The sequence below is a fragment of the Lepisma saccharinum genome, chromosome 30, assembly GCF_977018435.1.
Source record: "Lepisma saccharinum chromosome 30, izLepSacc3.1, whole genome shotgun sequence".
Taxonomy (NCBI): domain Eukaryota; kingdom Metazoa; phylum Arthropoda; class Insecta; order Zygentoma; family Lepismatidae; genus Lepisma; species Lepisma saccharinum.
The window spans coordinates 23,979,120-24,002,829 of NC_139258.1; the positions used below are offsets into that span (position 1 = coordinate 23,979,120).

General features: G+C 37.4%; 1 protein-coding gene across 2 annotated transcripts in view; it reads left to right on the plus strand.

The window, feature by feature from the left end:
- Positions 1-23,710, plus strand: part of LOC145982003 (uncharacterized) — a 111,157-nt gene that overhangs the window by 57,765 nt on the left and 29,682 nt on the right. For both annotated transcript variants that reach the window (XM_083115537.1, XM_083115539.1), the window contains exons 2-5: positions 7,048-7,183; positions 14,583-14,757; positions 16,325-16,487; positions 18,797-18,923. In XM_083115537.1, coding sequence (XP_082971663.1) covers positions 7,048-7,183; positions 14,583-14,757; positions 16,325-16,487; positions 18,797-18,923 — 601 coding nt within the window. The remainder of the gene's footprint in view (positions 1-7,047; positions 7,184-14,582; positions 14,758-16,324; positions 16,488-18,796; positions 18,924-23,710) is intronic.

Consider the following 23,710-nt stretch of genomic DNA (forward strand, 5'->3'; position numbering starts at 1 on the left):
GCTATGCGTTTGAGAGGAGTGTATGAATTAATTGTATAAATTAATTTCATTAAATGTTTTCATTTTATACCATGAAACTTGTGAAAAATAATGGTATTTAAGCATCCCCCATGCAGTAACGTGCCTAGAATTTTTGAAAGGGAAGGGTTACGTACATATTTTTTTTAGTAGTGAACCCTCAATTTGCCATATTTTCCTGACTTTGACGTTCTTTTTTTTTTATAAGGAACACTGGACCAAAAGGGGGGGGGGGGGGTATGACTCCCAGCAACCCTTCCCTTGGCACGTCATTGCTCCCTTGATAATGTATTAGCGCCCCTCCCCCAGTAGAGGCGAACACCCACTGCGGTCTTGCCTCGTCATGTTGGAGATTTTTTTTTGGTAAACTACATACACTCTAGGATCAAAAGTAGCCGGGCATCTGCCCTAAACTGTAGTCACGCTTTCTCTCTTACACAGTTCGCAGTATGGTGTGTGTCAACAGGGACGTCGGAACTTATTTTGGAGTGGAAGGGGCTAGGTTTTCAAATCCGCCAACCAGTTTTTACAATCTATTCCTCCATATGAGGAAGCCCAGATACCTCTATACCTTTATTACTTAAGTTATAATTCGATTGAACTGCGCTTAATACAAGAAAACTGAAATACGCATTATGTTTTTCGATAATTACCGCAAATTTCCATCCCTGCCTGGTACTCGATCTTCGCATGCAGTGAGGAGGCATGATGGTATTGAGGTATTATTCCTTTAATAACTGAAAACTCCCTCCAGGCCTCCCCGACGGCGTAGTGTAACGTTGTCTCCTTGTAATCAAGGGGTTCGGTACCTGGTGGAGGCCCATAGTGGTTCGGATCCCACTTTAACCTGTAAGTCCAGTCCCGATTAGCTTATCTGTGCATAAATTGGACTTAAAGCACCAAATCAAATCAACAAACACATGGACAACAAAACACAAACTCCCATGGTGGGTTTTACACGGGTTGTTAGTCCTCACGCCAGAACCTCGTTAACCTGCAAAATTCTGTCCAGGGTGTACTAACTACATGGAGAAGAGGTTGACGTTTGGGTACCTCTAGAAAAAGTCATAACTTAAAGCCAGTCACACGGCAGTTACTTATGTCCTCACTTCGCCATCGACTTCTAGCTTCTTTACTTAACGATTGTGCGAGAGCATTCTCTTATTCAGTTCACGACAGAATTAAAAACCGTCTCTAAATCCATCGTTAATACCATAGAACTACCAATCAGAATTGAGGAGCACACTGGCCAGCTGAAGTAGGAAGTAGAAGAAGGGCAATAGATGTTCGACTGTTTATTCAAGGCAGTTTAAAGAAGAAAAAGATTCGACCAATACAGCTATTAGGGCGAATATTTTATTTGTTGAATGTTGAGTGAAGAGTCTACTAATTATTATTGTTTTAAATAAATAGTTCGTATGCCTATATTTCCTATTTTGATACGGTTATTTTACTTTCACAACCGACGCGAATACTATTTTGAGTAAACGGTAAACACTGAACAGCCACACATATGTATGTACTCTCTGGTTTCTTGGCTGTAACAAATACTGTGCTGTGTGTAGCTCAGCAGGAAATTAATCTGCTAGTGTTGTAATGATATATAAGTTATGAATTTTAATTAGATCTTCGTGGACTTCATAAGTATTTTAGGAGCAAAGTGGTGTCAATGAAATATAAATATAATATGGTAATTTAATGTAAACACCACAATTTTCGCACTTTGAATGTTGTGAAGTTTATGTAATTTAATTGACTAGTTCGTATTGGGGGATATATTTCGAAACCGTACGAGAAGGGTTTCAATAGAATATGCAACTTCTATCGTAATATACGGGCAAGGCAACTTTATGCTAGTGTGTCCGTAAAGTGGTATATCAACTTGAAATAACATATGTTGTATACTCACATTCACTGCCACAGGGTACATGCGCCACATTTTTCAACAGTGCCAATGTTATTCTCTTATTCTTTTAAGAGAAAACATTATTTTCTCAAATCTTCAGCAGTTATTAGCATCTAAACTCGCGAAGTGGTATACCGTGTTTGTGCGGTCGCCATTTTTAAAGATGCGATTTTAAGGATCGTGTGAGACCCGTTTTGCTACCTTCGCGAACTGAAGACGTAAAAAATATTATGGTAGCTTCGAGTCGGAAGTGGGTAGGGAAGTGGGGACCTACTTAACCACCGTTCGAGACTGGCTTTACGCCCAGAGAGGACGATAGATAAAGTTATATTTTTCAGATATTGTTATTCTCACGTATTGCGACCTTCTCATGGACTTATTACGTGGCAAGAGAGAAAAGGAAGAACTTGTTTTCACCCTGAAACATCTGTTCTTTCGTCACAAATTGTCTGACCATCTCAACTGCCATAAATTTAATCGTTCAGATAAAATTGCTTCTGCAATGAGATACCTTGGAGAGCTAGAAAGCTATTGTATTTGTGTGAAATCGCATGACGAGTACAGGCCTCAGTGGTAGAATGGCTAGTGCAGCGCGCTACGACGACAGGGGTCTCGGGTTCGAATGCCGGCCTGGTCATAGGTGTTCTTTGTGTGTGCATCTCATCCTCATCTTCGAGGTTAGCCAAAAGTGAAAGAAAAGGGAAGTAAAATAAACCAAATCTAGGCGCTCTAAACTCAGTAAGGTTAGGTCATATACCTAGCCACAAATGTACAATAAAACATTTAAAGTATAATATGCAATTTAGATGGTTACTGGAGGCCCAGTGTCATTTTTCAACTTCAACGAACGCCGCTGAATATTTAGTTTTTAAGCTGAAATTTTGATACCGTATAGATACCTTAGAATATTGGTCAATTATTGCAAGTGAATCAAATCAGTTCACATGTTTCAAGATGGTAGACAAAAGCCCGATTTTCTCTATCTTGCCAGAGCTTCAAATTCTACTCATATTGTCTACACTACATTATAGTGGAATAAGAAACGGAAATCGGAGAAAATTTATCTCATCAGTCATCACTCAAGCTATAAGCTTTTAAGGAAAAAAATATAGGCACATATTTAATACAGTATGTAGTTTAGAAGGGATGAGTGATGAATTGCAGGCGTCGCCAATTTTGTGACTACGATAAATGCAGCAAATATGGAGGTTTCAAAATGAAATTCATGTAGGTACTAGATACGTTGACTGCGAAATTAGTAAACCTCTCTCTGAGGTCTAAAACTAAGCCATCAGCCCTGAACATGACGCTTAAAACAAACTGTAAACTTTTAATAATCTAAATTGCCAAGAAATAAAAGTTCCTCCCTTTCCACGAGAGGAGGTGGTTCATACACTCCAAAGTTTGCAGCGTTAAAACCCGAGAGGCATGGTACGTGGGTCGTTCAATATATAAGTTTCCATATTCTGTAATTTTTTTTATTTTTAAGATACATTAGAAAACTATACATACATGTGTAGGAGGATCCTTTCTCGCTTCTCCACATAATCCCCATAGAGATTCAGGCATTTATCCCACCGTTGCACCAATTTGTCCATACCCTTTGCAAGAAAATCAGGGCTCTGGCTATTGAGCACTACTGTCACATTACGCTTCACTTCTTTATCTGTTTCGAAACGGTAACCTTGCAATTCAGACTTTAACACCGGAAAAAGATGGAAATCACTCTGTGCTAAATCGGGGCTGTATCGAGGGTGGAGCAGCCGTTCCCACCCCAATTCTTCAATTTTGTGTGGTGTTTGCACTCCTGAGTGGGGGCGAGCGTTATCGTCAAGAAGAATGACACCAGCTGACAGGAGACCTGGTCGCTTATGTCGAATTGCGTTTTTCAGTTTATCCAATGTTTGGCAATAACGGTCAGCATTAATTTTTCTTCCTCGCTCCAAAAAGTCCATCAGCAGAACACCCTTAGCATCCATGCTTCTTAACTCCTTATGACGCGAGCCCGTGTTTTCCGAACAAGCATTTACTTTTCGCCCTTGAGCGCATGCGCCTTCACGTCTCATAACGAATCGATTGTTGTTCCTTGTAGACGAAGGATGGCGCTTGTCAACCATGTGCTTCTTTTTAATGGCACTGCTTTATACAATATTTTATAGCACAGGGAAACTTATATATTGAACGTCCCTAGTATATCGAGAGACTATACTTGTCCATCTTTAGTCTCGTCTTTTTCTGTCCTTTCAAACACAAAATATAAATTAATAAAGAAAACGTTAAGGAGAAAAGTAAGACTTACCAGTGTTTTGATTCTATATCAGGCGACTAAGTGCAGTGATCTTCCGACGCGACCTTGCAGTCGGTGTACTTTCTGCAAATGATTTGCTCGTATACATACAGTATATGCGCTGTTATATGGCTTGGTGCGGAAGGAAATTCAAACTCATCACTACCTGCAGTTATTCTACTCTGAACAATGACTGTGTCGTCTGACCAAGTCTAAGTTTGGGAAGAGAAGGGGAGATTAGCCTAGACTTGAATTTCCTAAAACTTACAAGATGCACCTTTTCCATGGCCGATGGCCTTTTGACAGCAAGGTGTCCTTAAAGAAAGTTCGTGTTCGGAAAATGCACCGGAAGATTTAAAGTTAAACTGTCCTCTGTCCTCCTTCCCCGGTGTATTGTTATATGGAAGCGCACTTGTAGGTACAAAACCTGGCAGGCTTCGAAACAAAACTGGAAACAAGAAGCAGCGAATTTCTACGGGGATATGCAAAGCCTGACTGCGATTTCACGTGCTTCTTACTGTTAATGGAAACGTGAGTGCACATAGCCAAGATAAGTTGAAATAGACGTAGTTTCATTTTTTAGGGAGTGACTGTGGGGGTAGCAAAAGGACAATCTTGCCTCCTTTGTGGTTTCTTCACATCAAGCAATACTGAATGTAGAGGTATGGCCCCACCCATTCTCGATCTCTGCCATTTCGGAGGCGATGTGATGAGCACTATGCTCCGGCCACTTTTACTCCCCAGGGTTGACCCCAGGTACCCATTGATTTGAGGCTGGGTGACCCCCGGATCCGCTTTCTGCGGGGACAAGGCCGGAAAAATTCCGATCTTAGATCACCCACCCCGGGAATCGAACCCGGCTCTCCGCATGGCAGTCAGATGCCCTTCTGGCTTTTTAATTTTTTTTTTATTTTCTTATAAAGGAAGACCCCTATGCCGCAGCCTTCCCCACATGTCAATTTCTTTCAATTCTCATTTTTCATCAGGACAGACTAACACAAACATCAATGTCCGAGCTGGGATTCGAACCCAGGACCCGTGGCGTCGTAGCGTGCTGTGATAACCACTCCGCCACGGAGATCGACTAACATATCTAGTGCAAAAACAGACTACTGTCGGATTAAAAATTACTCTAGTTTGGACTTCTTCCTGAATAGCTCTAGCCATAGCGAGTGCTGATGTGGGACGTTGCAGTCTAGAGTGAAGACAACGTTCTAATTCGTCCCATAGGCATTTTACATGGTTCCGATCAGGACTCTAGTTAGGCCAGTCCATTTCAGAAATCCGATTCTTCACCAATCCACGCACAGTACCCAATTTATGACAGGCAGCTTTGTCATGCTGGTATAGACAATGGCCATCACCGAACAAGTCCTCCACCGTAGGAAGTACACAACTGGTCCAAATATTCTTGTACCCTACAGCATTGAGTGTCGTGCAGTGTTACAAAATGGCAGTCCAACTCAGGAAACACATCTCCACACCATTTCACCGCCTCCTCCAAATTTCACCGTATGCCCTACACAAGAGTGCAGGTTTGGTCCAAACCTACTATTTGATCGGCACTAGATTTAGTGTGATTCATCACTTCGTCACACATTTCCAGTGCTCCACTGTCCAGTGGCATCGGTCATTACATCACTCAGGCAGCGCTTTGCATTCACACCGAATATGTTCGGTTTACAGGCAGCTGCACTACCTTGAAATCCCGTTCTTCTCATCTCTCAGCACACGGAACTCTTGGGTGATGGTTTCTAACGATGTCTGGTGGTTTTTACGAACCACCCTCTTCAACACTTCACGGTCCTGGTCGCAATGTTGTTGAGGTTGCTTCTACGCTTTTCCACTTCATATTCACGCTGCTAACAATCTATTTTGGCAATTGCAGAACAGTTGAAATGTCTTCATACCTATGTGACCAGTTCAACTGGCACTTCGTATCTACGAACACTGCGTGATACCCTACCTTCTGCCATACCGGACTTGATAGGGTTATCCAGGATTTTCCATCTGGGTAGGGTATGGGGGAGGAGTTTAAATTTAGTGCCAGAAACACCATAAATTAGGTCTTAGTAAAAAATGTTATAGGGTATTGAGGTAATTTTGTGGGCAGTTAGGGGTGTGTGGATAAATCATTGCGCTGTGATGCATCTACGCTTCAGTTCTGCAGAGCAAATGGGGTGTCTGGATACTTTTGATCACATAGTGTATATTTTACCAAAGTCCACACCATAAACAAAATATACTACCTGCATTTGCTTGCTATGCCTCAAGCAAATATAGATCATATATTTTATTTACGGCATAATTGATCAGTAATTGTGTGAACATGTGCAGGCTGGTTGCATAATCTGAAGATAAACTTCAGTTTTTCAAGGTTTTGTAGCATCGAAATGATGCATCAAACGAAAAAGCATCATTAAGAAAAGTTGTTTACCTCAAAGTTCTCTACAAGCTGCAACAGTTTGTGCAGCCACATGCTGTGTATTACTTTGTATTTTATTTTATTATGATTTTCTCAAATCTATGACAAGGCTGAAACATACCTCCTAAAGAAAGACTATATAGTATATATATATATATACCATACCAAGGTTTTCTTGTTGTTTTTCTATGAATTTATTGCCTATGTTTGTCACAATCAATTTGACAAATTTGAACTGATTATTAACAGAGGTGATCTACTCTGATAAGGAGGTCAAGTCTTGTAGATAGTGATGTACAAAACGGTATAATCATTTATTTCCTTACTTGCCAGTTTTTACTAGCTGAGAGTTTATATAGCATGGGGTTTTCAGCCACGTGTAAATTAATTTTGTTATGAATTTCCTTCCAGATCAGGCATGGGTGACGTTGGCTACCAACGACTCCTATTCTTTGGGAGCATTGGTTGTAGCACAGTCTCTTCGTCGAGTTGGGACATCAAGGAAACTGGTAGTCATGGTTACGCCGGGAGTGACCCCACCCATGAGGTATGTGAACTGCAATATTTTATTAATTTATAATAAAATTGCAATGTGTGGTCTTACTTTTGCGAAAAATCATCATTTCAGCTAATAAACATTACAGCTCAACAGGAGTACATTAAAATTATATTGTAATTACATGTAAGAAGATGGTTCAATGGTTAAAGTTTTTGTAATCTTTCAATATTTAACTTCTTAGTGATTACATAGGCTTTCAGCAATTTTGATGTCAAATATGTATTTGCTGAAACAATAAAGTTTGGCAAAAGTAGCACCACAATAAGATGTGTTGCAATTTATTTCATTATAAATTGGTTATCAATGTGGCAAAGTGGACAATGGAGATGCATATTGTTATCTACAAAGAGTATAATGTTCATATTAATATAGTTTTTGATGTGTGTTCTGCATTTGAAAAGTTCTGTTTTACAACTGTGGATGCAAAGCATGGTTTTGGGCCATTGCTAAATGTTACTGTAATGTTCTATTTAATTCCATTCTATACAGGAAACACAGTATAAATTTCCAGGTGGTGGTGGTAGGGGGGGGGGGGCGACTGTGGCATAGTTGGATAGTGCAATAGATCAGTAGTTAAATCATAGCTCTTGGCGTAGGTTTCATCATCACCAGCATGAAGATGAGATAAGATGTGGTCTCTCTTGAAACATAGTGTTACAATATGTATACGCTGTAGAATCACAAGACAGTGGATAATGTCTAATTAACATTGCATGCTAATGAAGTTATTGTTACTAGCTCATGCAACCTGTGTTAGAAGGAGGCATTTGGCCTGGTGGAGTATTTTTATATTTTTATAAGAATTTATTACTCACATACAATGAGGCTTTCTACCAGGTATACACTAACTGTTTTAGATAGGCATTAAACTCAGTAGGGATACTGGAACATTTTTTAAAAGGGGAAGGGAGAGGGTAGAATGGCAAATGGTAGGGTACACAAAAAAATCTCAGAAGTTTGAAAGTTAATTCATATTACAATCCCATGTGAATTAATCGGAACAAGATATTTTTATACACGATAGTCTCAAACTTGACTATGGTTTCATGATGATGAATCTATGACAAATCGTGTAATACAAATTATATAACAGAAAGAAGAATACTGGGTGATTTTTTTAACCTGAATCATTTGAATATCTTGAAAAAAAAATCATCCTACAAAAAAATGTTCGAAATAAAAAGTTGATAGTTTGGAGGGGGAAGTTTAGTGGTGCAACAAAAGAACACCCCCTCCTCCTCTTGTAGGTGGGGCGGGGGGCAACTTTGAAATTTCAAATAGAAACCCCTATTTTTTATTACAGATTCGGATTTTACGGAGAAAAATACATAAGTTTTGTCTGAAACATTTTTTTCGATTTTTGATAGATGACGCTGTAATCGACAAATTTTCATTTCTTGAATGGTTACACTTTAAAACCAATGTATTTCATTTCGCAATTCATTTAAATTTAAAAAAATAAAACCTTTTTGTTCCAGGACTTGAAATTGTTGTAAAACAAATTCCTTTGTTTAGGTTTAACACTTCCTTCAGTAGTAAATTGATTGACTGTACGTTGAAACAAAGCGAAAGAAAGCACCCTGCCTGGAAAATGCTCAGCATAAACAACGACAGCTTGATGGAGATTCCTGCCAGATTCTCCATACACGAGAACCATTTCAATTTTCTATTCTACAGTTAATACATCCATTGATATTAAAAAGTATCAACAGCTTAGTCAATTTAATCGCTCGGAGCATTCTTGTGATCTAAAAAAAAATGATTTAACAGGAAAAGTCTAAAAAGGAACTGTTTCTTGAAATTGTTTTATTTTTTTTATTTTATTTTTCTGTTGTAGCTTTGTTAAGCATCTTTGACACAACAATAAAAAAAATTAAACAAATATTGAATATAACTTTTAAATGTTGTAAATAGGCGAATTACCAGCTTAATGAAATCTCAAAAGATTTGTCAAGAATTAGTACAAAGTTTATGCACGAGAAGGTTTTATTTTTTGAATTTAAATGAATTGCGAAATGAAATACATTGGTTTTAAAGTGTAAACATTCAAGAAATGAAAATTTGTCAATTATAGCCCCATCTATCACGAATCGAAAAAAATGTTTCAGACAAAACTACACCTACAAGAGGGGGAGGGGGTGTTCTTTTGTTGCACCACTAAACTTCCCCTTCCAAACTAACAACTTTTTATTTCGAACATTTTTTTGTAGGATGATTTTTTTTTCAAGATATTCAAATGATTAAGGTTAAAAAAATCACCCAGTATATTAGCTATTAAGACATATTACGAATATGTAATTTATTGTTTCTGAATAGTGTAATTGATGAATTAGGGTATAAGTACAAAAAAATACATAAAGTGTGTAGTTATTGTTGTATTTCAATAAATTCGAACGGGACTGTACATGTGCATGAATTCGCCCACTAATAAATGTATGAACGTTGAGAAAATATTTCAAATAAAATAGGCCAATCAGAAATGAGGTCTACAGTCCCATGGGAATTAATTGAAATACGACAATAACTACACACGTTATGTATTTTTTGTACTTATACCCTAATTCATTAGTTACACTATTCAGAAACAATAAATTACATATTCGTAATATTTCTTAAATAGCTAATATGTTCTTCTTTCTGTTATAAATTTGTATTACACGATTTGTCATAGATTCATCATCATGAAACAATAGTCAAGTTTGAGACTCTCTCATGCATAAAAATATCTTGTTCCGAATAATTTGCACGGGGCTGTATTGTATATGGTAATTGATTCCAATACACAGTGATAGTACAAATACATGATTCTCCATGACCCTTCTTCAGCATCGCACTGATGATATTGCTAGTTTCTTTTTTATCCATTATTTTTATCCGATGCGGTCAGTTATGTAGGAGTTCTTCCTAGGCTTGCCTTCTTTGAAGAATAAAATTCCAGGATTTTTTTTTTACAGCTTCCTAACCCTTGTGATTAAAATATTCTGGAAGCCTTATTTCCTGAATATCATCCGTTTATTTTTTGTGGTCTTGCTACTTTGAATACAAAATTGAATGAACTTGGTCAAAACAATCTATCAACCACAAGTTGAGTAAACAAAACAAAATCATTATTCTGATACGGGCTCTTCTGAAGCTGTAATACTATACTGTATATACAAAATTCTTCAAGATGAAATACCATAAATTTATTTATAAATTTATGCCAAAAACTAGATTTAAAAATTTGAAACTAACCAAATCTAGAATAAAGCAAAATTGGGTGGAAATAAAGAAGTCTTGAGATTTTGATGCAACAATGCCTTTGTTTAGTTTCCTGCAGCTCTTGTGTAGAAGCTTTGGTGCAACAATGTGTCTCAATTTTCATTTTCTCCCCCTCCCATTTACTTTAACAATGACTCATTTTTCACAATCTTCATAATATTGTGAAGTTCAATGGTTTGGTTAGAAATAAATTTATTTTTAATTAATAACATAATACATAATACTAACTCTCTTCATTCCGGGAGATAACAAAGCTTGTCCGAGAGAATTTGTCCGATTCCGGGAGATTCCCGGCCATTCTAGGAAATTGTTAAGCGTACTTCTTCCATGTTTATATCAAACAGCCTGTTGGTAATAAGAGTATTATACAATATATTATGTAATCAAGTTATTTAAGTGACAATTTTATTGTGATAGTCTCATCTCTTAGAAAACTTATAATAAAGATTTTTTTCAAGCCAAGGGCATGGTGATAAGCTAATGACTTTGATAACCTATGTGTATAGGGGTGGAGGCTTCCTGATAATTTTTATCATTTGACCTTTAACAAGCAGTCAAGCAGCTTCTTTTGGTTATTTCAAAAATAGTGTTACTTCTTGCCTAAACTAAAAACCTAATTATAGATGAATTTTCTCATTACATTTTTGCCTGTGCATGCACATTCAATGCTAAATTGCAGTGCCATGTTACCATCTTTACCACCAGTAAACCAACTTTTTTCATATATTTTTATACTTTTAGCTTTAATATATGTGTAATTGCTCATTATATATTATGCAAAAACTATTAAATTATGGCATATGAGGTCGACCTATGTGCCATGAATTTGGACTATAGTGGTATGCAATGTTAACATGGTACTAAATACTGATTTAACAATAAAATATGATTGACAGTCTGCTATGAGTAAAAACACAATTTTTTATTGATTTTATTAATATTAGATATTGTAATACAAAACTTTTTAATATGAAAACTACATTTCCACATCGTCAATTAGGCAGGTATAGTCCTTAGTGCTCTGAAATTGCACTTCAAGAACAGCTCTTTCTTAACTTGGGGACTCGCTTATGAAGATTGATTGATTAATTTGGTTTATTGGTACTTTAGTATTATACGGACTTCCTCCAATTAGTATGCTATATGTACCTAACCTAACTCAACCTAACCTACATATCTAAGTAGTTAGGTTAGGTTCTTATGGCATACTAATTAGATATGAAGGTTAGGTTGAGTTAGGTTAGGTACGTATAGCATACTAATTGGAGAAAGTCCGTATAATACTAAAGTACCGGTTCATTTTACTTTGCATTTCTGTCACTTTTGGCAAATTATGAAGAATGAGTGATGAAATCAGTGAAGGGACACCCAGGCTGAGATTTGAACCCGGGACCCCTAACATTGTTTCAGTGTGTCACTTAACAAAGAGATGTTGTAGAACTATGAGAGAGAGCTCTGAAGGTACTGATGCCTGGCTTTCTGCTCTTTTACCTTTTTATTATTATGACTAGGGCTCGGAATTTATCAGTGTCTTGAAAACAATGCTAAAACTGATATTGGTCCATTTCCCTGCAGTTAGAACTAGAAAACATTTTTATTTTTGCATTTGTTTGGCTTTTAGGTTATTTTTCGGTATTTTTTGCTGTTTTTAGGGCATTTTTCTTCATTTTTGAAGTTTTCGTTCTCCTCACATGTAATTTCATGAATTTTAAATGCATTTGGTATCATTACTTACATATTTAAATTTCCTTATAGCAAGTTCGCCATTAATTGAAAATATTGTCAATGCAAAAGCACAACTGGAATCTTTGGCAATTCATTAAATAATTAATTATGGTAAATTTATTTTTCCTCCCGCAAACTTGAAATACTTTGTGTGAAGCCTACTTATTGAGGTTTCCTTGGTTGCCTCTATTATCGCTTTAATCTGTGGTTTTAAAGTAAAATTAGTCGCAATATTTAAAATAATATAATCTGATATATGTGAAACACTGGCCGACTACTGTATCATGAAAGGTCCATTCTGAAAGAAGATAAATGACTTATACATAAAAATCTTGTGATGTATTTTATGTAACCTTGAACTGAAAATAAAGAAAACTACATTTGCACTTAATTGCTCTTATCCCTTTGCTTCAGCAGTTTAAACCACCAAACAATGTTTTTTTTTTTTCAAATTATTTAACTACTCTCGTGTAATTTATGAAGAAAAATCAAGCTTTCATTTCCAGAGCGAAAATTAATTTTAGGTAATATTTTAAGAATTTCAAGGTCATTCTAAAGGTAACTTTTTGACATTTTTAGGTCATCAACTTCCGAGCCCTAATGATGACAATCAAATGTCAGTATTGTAATAAATTGTATAATTGCAATAAAAGACCTTTGATGAGCAACTTAAATACGTGATACACTTCAGGACTTAAAATATCAGTTTGAACCATAGAGATGTACAACTATTAAAGATATTTTAAGGTAGTTTGAGGTAAATGAAATGTTAAGTACCTTTTTACTAAGCAGTTTCTTATATGTTATTACCTTGAAAATGTGACTGGATGCCAGTGAAATCTAGGCTTTTGAACTATTTGTGTGCTGTGTTTGAATTTAAGGAGACAAGGGCAACAGAAACAACCTCCAAATTTTAGAATCAGATTTTCTGAAACAATAAAAGATAACTATCCATAAAAAAATGACAAAATATAGCACTAACTCTCGCAGATTGACTGGTTTAGTTTATTTTACTCCACTTTTCTGCCACTTTTGGCTAATCGTGAAGATGAGGATGAGCGATATGATGAAATTGATGGACACTCAACAAAGAACATTCCCCAAGTAACCAAAAGTCATTGGGCAAACATACTGAAACTGGTTAGCCATATGTAAGAACATACCATTGGACAACGGTAATTTTGGCCTTCGTTCCAACATTGGCCCAACACATGATTTTTATGTTGGGCTAACATATGGTTTTCTGTTGGATCAGCATACTGAAAACTAAAGTATACATAGGTTTGTGATCTGATACATACATAATTATTGAGGCCAAATGTAAGCAATAGTACAAATTATTCGTGAAAATAAAACAAATACACACACTTTCTCAGTCGCATGGTATCATTGTTTTCAAGGCACCATACCTTCAAGTGGTAGCAGAAAAAACGTTCTAAAGTTTACTTAGTTTTCCACCTTCCATGGAATTTAGTGTCACATAACATTGTTTAACCACCTTCACAACAATACCTGTAAGAATGTTCAGCTAAAGACACAAACAATAAGCAATTCCCAACACATCTTTCAATCCATGGCTGCTGACACAGGACTGGTGAGTGACTGCAAGTTAAAAATAGCTTCTACTTTCATTAAAAATATGTTATATTTCCAGTATGTGCTGTGACTGAAATATTCGGAAAGAAACACTGCTACATGTTATTTTATTTTACACTCTGGAATTTACAGCATACTCTTGAAAGTTGTCTTAACATGAGAACATTGTTTTTAAAACTGATTTTGACTCACTTTTCCATGGTTGGGCAAACGTTGGCAAACACCATTGGCCCAACGTAAAGCCAACCGTTCCCACGTAAAAACTGACATTGGCCCAACCATGGACGTCCGCAGGATTTTTTCCAGGGAGGGGCAAGGAAGGTATTTTTTTTTTCTGGGGGGCAAACATGGCACATTTTCCCCAATGATAGTGTTGTTCCCTCAAAAAAACATTGCTTAAATTTGAATTTACCATGTTCGTGAAATAATGAACACGTATTATTGTGGCTGAAATGAAATTATATGTGTGAAATATATAATTTTTGGTTGATTTTCATTTTCGGGGGTGGGGCATGGCCTCCCCTTGCCCCCCCCCTTCTCGATGCCCATGGGCCTAACACTTGTGGTTTCTTGGGTCATGGGCAGGCTGGGATTCAAACCTGATACCCGTGGCATTATAGCACATGTGCTAACCACTACACCACGTATGTCGACTAACTCTCACGAGAAAGAACTCCTAATGCCCTTCGTAATTCCTTGACATGACAGTGTTTTTCTTTGTGTGTGTACGTGTGAATGGTATTAGGAGTAACATCTGTGCTTCCACGAACAACTAAAACACAATGCGTTCTTTTTCCCCTTTCAGGAATCAGCTGTCAGGAGTGTTTGATCTAGTCCAGGAGGTGAACGTATTAGATTCCAACGACTCTGCAAACTTGGCTCTACTCTCCAGACCCGAACTGGGCATCACATTTACAAAGCTTCATTGTTGGCGCCTGACGCAGTTCTCAAAATGTGTATTCCTGGATGCTGATACCCTTGTAAGTAAACAGTGGAAGTAGAACGTGTGAATGCTGGAAGTATTCCAATGGTGACACAAAGTCAGAAGCATGTGCTGGAGAAACCAAGTCTGTGGGATGGATTTTTTTTAAAAATTGTGCTTAGTCATTCCTTGGCTTCCCACTTTTTCTTTACCTGCTCACGTTTTCCTAAAAATATGTCTTCAATTTTGATAGAGTAGAAAATTAAATGACATCTTTCATATGTGTATTAAGTGGAACAGGGCAGTATGAATTTGTATGTACATATGTACTAATGCTAATTTTCAACAACTATTGCAAATAGAACAATTTTCCAAAAAAACAATTACTATTACTGTAACTAGTTTATAACAATAACTTCACTACTACTTTACAACAACAACTCCACTACTTTATACAACAGCAACAACTCACTACTTTACAGCAACAACTCACTACTTTACAGCAACAACTCACTACTTTACAGCAACAACTCACTACTTTACAGCAACAACTCACTACTTTACAGCAACAACTCACTACTTTACAACAACAACTCACTACTTTACAAAAACAACTCACTACTTTACAAAAACAACTCACTACTTTACAAGAACAACTCACTACTTTACAAGAACAACAACAACAACTCAACTGTACTTTACAAGAACAACAACAACAACTCAACTGTACTTTACAAGAAGAACAACAACAACTCAACTGTACTTTACAAGAAGAACAACAACAACTCAACTGTACTTTACAAGAAGAACAACAACAACTCAACTGTACTTTACAAGAAGAACAACAACAACTCAACTGTACTTTACAAGAAGAACAACAACAACTCAACTGTACTTTACAAGAAGAACAACAACAACAACTCTGCTGTACTTTACAAGAAGAACAACAACAACAACTCTGCTGTACTTTACAAGAAGAACAACAACAACAACTCTGCTGTACTTTACAAGAACAACAACAACTCTGCTGTACTTTACAAGAACAACAACAACTCTGCTGTACTTTACAAGAACAACAACAACTCTGCTGTACTTTACAAGAACAACAACAACTCTGCTGTACTTTACAAGAACAACAACAACTCTGCTGTACTTTACAAGAACAACAACAACTCTGCTGTACTTTACAAGAACAACAACAACTCTGCTGTACTTTACAAGAACAACAACAACTCTGCTGTACTTTACAAGAACAACAACAACTCTGCTGTACTTTACAAGAACAACAACAACAACTCCACTGTACTTTACAAGAACAACAACAACAACTCCACTGTACTTTACAAGAACAACAACAACAACTCCACTGTACTTTACAAGAACAACAACAACAACTCCACTGTACTTTACAAGAACAACAACAACAACTCCACTGTACTTTACAAGAACAACAACAACAACTCCACTGTACTTTACAAGAACAACAACAACTCCACTATGTTACAACACCAACAATGCCTTCTTTACAACAACCATTACTTTCCAACTCCTCTTATTACTAAAACAACCTATGCTTTCCTATTTTACTATTACTCTTATTTATGTTGTTGTTATTGTCTCAACAGGTGGTACAGCCATGTGATGAACTTTTTGACAGAGAAGAGCTGTCGGCAGCACCTGACGCCGGTTGGCCTGACTGCTTCAACTCTGGAGTGTTCGTATTCCGTCCTTCCACAGATACCTACCAGGCTCTTCTTAGTTTTGCTGTTTCAAGAGGAAGCTTCGATGGTGAGGATACTTCGAATTATTTATCTTTGAGAGGGGGAGTCAAGAAAAAGTAAAAAAAAATTCGATTTGTTATTTCCTGCTAGTTTTGGCTAATCACAATAATGATGAGGAGTGATAATATTGATGATAAGACATTCATAAAGAACGCCCATATGCTCAGGCCTACATTCGAATCTAGAACCCCTGGTGTTGTAGCATGTTGTGCTAACTGGGGAGAATGTAAAGAAACATTTTTAACTTTCCATTTTCACCATTCAAACCCAAAATCTGACACTTCTGTTCGGATGCTATTTTCTGCAACAGGGGCTTGACTAGTTCTTGAAGTTTGAAGTCCACTTTATGCACAGATAGGCTAATCAGGACTGAATCTACAGTTTAAAGTTGGATCTGAACCACTTTGTAACGAGACCCCTTGATTACAAGGTAATGACATTACCACCATGCCGTTTGATGTTTTTCTCTTATAATATATTTGTAGAGTATATAAAAAGCAGGGTGGTTAAAGGTCGAATTTTGAAATAAATTCAATTCCCGACCTGGGAAAGAAAATCAGCAATTGTAAATGGGTTCTAGACCGTAAAAAATCTTTTTACGTATGTTTAAAGTATGTGTTTCAATTTGACCCAGAAACCTTTTTTTTTTTTTCTGGATCAATTTAAATACGGTCCAGGAATCTTTTTTCAATGAAACAATACGCAACTTGGATCGAATTTAAATTGTGAGAGAGAAAAGGTTCCATTTCTGCAGCAGATCCCAATAGAACCCATTGGAATGTATGGGCTCCTGCACCTCTAACACATTCGGGTCTGGCCTCATAATACAGCATTGTTACCTCCGGTCTGCGGTTTTTGGTTGTTTTTCAAAAAATCATAGAAAAAATATTTTCAATTTGTTTTTATTTACCACACATTTCTTAAATCTACAAAACTTCCTCTTTTCAATGAACAAACATTTGTTTCATTTTATTTTCATTTTCAGACGTTTCTTAATATATTTTTCAGCAATGTTTTGTGAAGAAGAAAAAAGTACAACATTGTAACAAATGTTAATATAGAGATATTTTAAGTTCGTAATCTGGAAATTTCAATAATTAACTACATAAACTATCAATACATCTTTTGAATCTTGCATAAGAATACTTCTTATGTGCACATAACCAAAAATAATTACAAATTACAAGTAATTATCTTTTGTATGAAAAAGTGGCTGCAGGACAGGACCAGACGATGTATCAGTTGGTTCTGCGTCATCTGTAAAAATTAAACAAATAAATAAATAAATAAAGTAAATAAATAAAATGAATTTTCATTTGACATACACTGTACAAAATAATAAATGGAAAAACTAAAAATACATCAGAGCATGTAGGAGAATCAAGCAAGAGGCAAGATGAATAGACCCAAAAAAATTAACTCTTCTCACTTCATTCATAAAATACTAGTTTGCAACACTGTTTATATTGTCGACAATAATTATTACGAATATGACCTACCTTCCAAATCTTCAAATTCATCTGCATCATCAAAATCGTCACTAACTTCAAACTCTGAGGCAGAATCCTCTATGCAGTATGGATCTGATGACGCCATTCTAAACAATGCATAGTACATCAACCCGACAACAAAGAGTCAGAGGTGCGAGATAAAAATAGCACATGAGTCACCTAGCAGTCGGAATTTCAACAGAGGGGCTTGAATGAACACGCTCGTGAGACGAAATACGAACATAGCCCGTCATTCAATCGGCAAAGCGATTGCATACCGCAGGATGGTCTATGCCCATCGTTCGTCCACATTGACTTTAAGTGCACTGCGGGCTATGCCCGTCGTGAGACCCCAATGTGTTAACAACGCTAATAAAAAGTCAATGCAGATTGCCTTCTCATCTGGCTATTTGCGCTTCATGAAGGAAACTGGACTTTTTGTCCTTAAAGACAAACAGAATGGACTACAGCCACACCTTGTCCAGGACTTCATTCAGAACCTCCTTAGAGGTCCTCCCCCATGGTGCAGTGGTAGCGTCATTGCCTTGTAATGTAGGGAACCTGGGTTCGATACCCAGTGGAGGCACAAGTGTTTCGGATCTCACTTTAAACTTTAGGTCCAGTCCCGATTAGCCTTACTGTGCATAAAGTGGACTTAAAAAAACTCAAACCAAGAACCTCCTTAGATAAGATTGTGAAAATGGTGTAGAGCATGAAGATTATTTTTTTAATGTCTCTGATTACATTGGTAAATGCATTATTGTTGATACCATGGCAATGTGTGTGATCCCTGTTTTGTTGCAATGAATATATTTAATTTCCACAGGTGGAGATCAAGGACTTCTGAATCTGTTCTTTTCCGACTGGGCCACTAAGGACATCAGTAGACATTTGCCGTTCATCTATAACATGGTTTCCAGTGCTGTTTACTCCTATATTCCAGCATATAAACAGTAAGATAGCTTTTTTTTCATTCTTGCTTACTAACACTTGTTGAATGTTTAAAATCATTGTTGCAACTACTACTTGTGGTGCAACTAAGAGTTCACTGTTATTTATTTGTTCCTTGATCTTTCAGTTCTTCTTGAATCACATGCAATCTGATTTTTCATTACCTGTTGTCGATCAGCCTAACACTTGTCACTCGTTTTTTTCGTCACTTTTTACATTCGTACTTACCTATTGTGCATTGCGAAAGATTGTTTAAGGTGTGATTTTGCTTTTCTCACATTTTCTGATGAAAATAATGTCAATAATAGTAATTATTGTTCGTCCTTTTTTTGCTTCCTTAAGGCGAGGAAATTGTGCATTTATTTAAGTATCGCCCGAATGGGCACTGCTACTAAAACAAACCCTGGGTGTATCCAAGAGGATGAATTTCTCTCCATGTTGCAAGTGCAAACATTTTGTTATGTTGATTATTAAGCTGGACACGATGTTTGAAAAATATGATGAATAATATTTTTTGGAATCCCATGTATTCCTTATGGGGAATCAACTTCAACATCAAGTTACGGCTAATCAAATGGAAGTTTCGACTTTTCCGCTGATGAAATTCATCTTCAAAGTGCCCTCTTCCCGTTGACATCTCTTTCTATTCCATCGGAAATTTTATATTCACAAGAGAATGAATCAAATCATACTCCCATATGATCAATGCTTTTTCCCTTGCCTCCTGGCAGTGTTGCCAAACCTGATGGGCATAAAAGAACTAAATTTCACCTTAAATGGAGTTAAAACTGACTCTCATGGAGCTAGATTTACGATGGCTGGATAAAGTGCCTTCTAGGGTAATGTTAGTTGTCAAAGGGGTGGGGCACTGCTATTATCGTTAACTCTAAATTGATGACAATTTATTCTTAGTTTTCAACATCTAGATCCGGCGGCATCATCCATCTCAATAATCCACCGACGGTGGTATGAAATCGAAAGTAAAGATTTCCCTGATGACAATATTATGTCAATTTCACGTCTAGCATTGTGCTATAAAGAAGTAGCTGGAGAGCTAAGAGAGAGTGGGGCGACACAGCCAATATAACAATATCACGTCACGTGCAAAATGTATAATTATGATGAAAGGTGGTCTATGTGGATCGGAACCAGAGATGGCATCATTGTGGGGCATGGGGGGGTGGGCATCCCAGTTCACAGCCGAACGAGTGCACGAGAGATTGATTGATTGATTGATTTAGTTAGTTTATTTTACTTCGCATTTTGTGCCTCTTGGCTAATTTGTGAAGATGGGGATGAGTGATGAAATTGATGAATGGACATTCGCAAACAACCAATCCCAAGTGGGATTCGAACCTGGGACCCTTGGCATCACAGCGCGATGTGCTAACCACTCAGCCACAGGGTCTGGCTAGAGTGCACGAAAGAGCCAGATCTGGCTCCAAGAGAGCTAAGTTTGCACACTGCCATGGATGGAAGGGCTTGGGAAGACTCCCGTGGAAATTGTATTGCATGCCCTTAAGACAAAATATGGTGGGTACAGCTTCAGTAGCATCGACGATTAGTGGGTATACAGTGTTTCCAACCTTCTTCACCGAGAAATGCCCTGGAGAGAGAGGTCGGTCTGATGCTGAAACTAGGCAACGCAGCCTGGTTGACGTTGCCACACAGTGCATGGGAACCAGTGGCTTTTGTCCCACTCTCGCTTTACTTTTCCCATATCTGGCACCAGTGCAGTTCTGCCCAGCTGCCTGTTTCATGGCCATGCATTTAGTACTATCCCTCTCCGATGGATTTTGTAGGGCCAGTCCCAATTAGCCTATCTGAATATAAAAGTTGACGTGAAACAATCTTTTACACATTTCCAACTTTACTGTCTTGTGAAAGTCCTTTGTTTGTGAGTGCATGCAGAAAACTTTGTCCACAGAACATGAGTTGCCAGAACTTTTGTAAGGAGTTTGCCAAAGTCATTCATACAAAATTATTACTTTGAAATACAGAACCATTCACAATTGTGCTCCACTTCAACCAAGGACAATCTTTTCAAGTTGTTGGGCCAACCATACTAAAAATAGTTGGCCAAATGTAAAAACATATTGTTGGGCAACTGTGATTTTGGCCATGGTTCCAACATTGGTCCATCAGGTGTATTTTACATTGGGCCAATGTACTGAAAGCTAATGTATAGGTTTATGTTGTGATTATATATATATATATATATATATATATATATATATATATATATATATATATATATATATATAATGTTCAGATCCTCACTTCATTTGTCTTTATCTTGACATTTGAGGGGGTTCTTGCCCCCTAAAACAGTTTTTTAGCTGAAACAAAAAAGACCTGTATTTCTTCCTTTGGGCCCCTCTATACACCTGCCAAGTTTCATGGAAATTGGAGGGGGACACAGAGGTCAGATTCTTTTAAGATTGTACACAATGCAAGCAAATAACATTTTAAAAGTACAGGGGAAAACCTATTAAGTTCAATTTTATTAATTTGCTGCTGTTGATAATAATAATAATAACAGTGGAGGGGTCTTCCCTACATTGTAGAAAATTAGTTTGAAACTAATATTAGCATTGTGAATAGCTTTCATAATTTTCATATTATGATCAGGATTTTACTATTTGCTTCATTCAAAGAGGTACTCAATATTAATAGCAATTTATTCATAAATAATTTATTTGTAGAATAACATGAATGAAATATATATATATACTCCTTAAATTTCGGGAATTATGCAAGAATTCTGTGAAATTTTTCTCCGTATACTTGAAAAATTGACATTTTTATTATTACAAATCCCATTGAATTTATAATACGAAGGACGTTCCGAAACTAAGTTTAGTCATTTTTTTCGCAGGGAAGCTTTATTACAAACAGAAGAATACAATGTCATAACAAACAATCTTTTGGCTATTTTTCCACATAGTCGCCACCAACATTGATACATTTGTCATACCGTGAAATCAATTTTAAGAAACCCTCCTGGTAAAAATCGGTGCCCAGCGATTTAAGGAAGTTCTTCACAGCCTGTTGCACCTCTTCATTGCTTCCGAAGTGACGTCCCGATAGTGCCGACGTCAACGCAGAAAAAAGGTGTAAGTCTGATGGGGCAAGAACAGGGCTGTAGGCCGGGTAATTCCATCTCTCCCATCCCAGACAACGAATGTGTTCTGCAGTGACGCTTGCTGTGTGGAGTCTTGCATTGTCGTCCAAGAACAAAACCTTTACAGGAAGTCATTGCCCTCGCACTCGTACCGCATCAAGTGTTCACCCCTGAGCGCAAGACTGCAAAAATGACAATAAGCCCATTCATAGTGCATGACAGCATGCACTTCTATTTGTGACCACATTTCTGCCATACTGGTTTGCACTCGAATGAGCTCTGGCACGTTGGTCTGCTGGTTATCTCTAGTCTTTGGCACTCTGCGCATGCGCCATCGCTCCTCTGCTCTCACTTTGTAATACAGCTTTCCTGTGAAAAAAAAAATGACGAAACTTACTTTCGTAATGTCCCTCGTATTTATAAATTCCTGAGGCAAGTTTTTCACAGTTTAGTTTTTATTTTCATCAAGGAAAGAAAAGAAAGCTTCATTGAAAAGAAAACAGAATTCTCTCAATCCGTTTATTTTGTTAGTGTTCTTTGCGGAACAATCTATCTGACAGACGGAAGATTATTGCAAGATAAAATATCTTAAAGTCGATTAGGTAAATTTGAGTTTGAAATTCTTATACAATTAACAATTTTTCATAGATTAGTGTATCCCGTAATATTTGTGACTTGTTTTTGAAGATGTATTTGGAGTCAAGAGTATGTGAAATGGCAAATATAAACTCCGTGCCTTAAATGTACATGTACATACATATGTTTATATATATGTATATGTATTGAATTAAAATAGAATTTTTGAATACATTGGGAACACACAGATCCTCTTTGTTGTTAATACAGAGGTTGATTCATTTATATTCAGCCGAATTCGAATGTGCCACGTACCTAGGAAATGCCGTGTTTCCACCACCGGTTGTGTTCGATGTGCAGGCTACCACTACTGACTATTGCCTGGCATCGGAGTTTCCATAGCAGGAGACCTTTTGCAGCTGGACCATGGGTATTGCATCCCACTCCTCGTTACAGGCTTTCCACAGGCCGGAAACTGTGCAGACTCGACGAAGGGACAGGCACCACTTGAGGAGTCCAAAAGCACAATAGTCCATTGGGCTAGCATCTGAACTCTTGACAGGGATGTCGGAGAAGGGAATTGCAGACATTCCAGTTTCCTGTTCCATACGGCGATAGAATTCCAGCGATGTTTTCGCCGTGTGGCTGGATACCTTGTCTTGATGCAGTTCAACCTGGTTCACGTCTTGTCCGTACAATGCTGGGATTTCATGCTGGTACATTTCAGTCAGGACATGAGTCTGACTGCATTGATTTTGATGTTTCACTCCACCTTTCGGAGATGCAGTTTCCCCCTGTACGAGAAACCGGCCACAATCATGAACCCTTTTAGGAAACTCTCTGCACACTGGTGGAAGAACGTGCTTCGGCCCTTGGCGTCAACAGGTCTGTATGTAATGGCACGAACTTTACCACAGTCTGTGAGGTAAATTCACGCCTCATCAAGGTGTGGTGGGCCCAGGACTCGGTGCCGCATATTTCCATATAATACGAATCACAGTGGCACGACCTACACAAAAATTACGCACTTTATACATTTCTATGATGCGCGATTCCGTCAGACTTACCGTCGGAAAGGGCAACAATGTA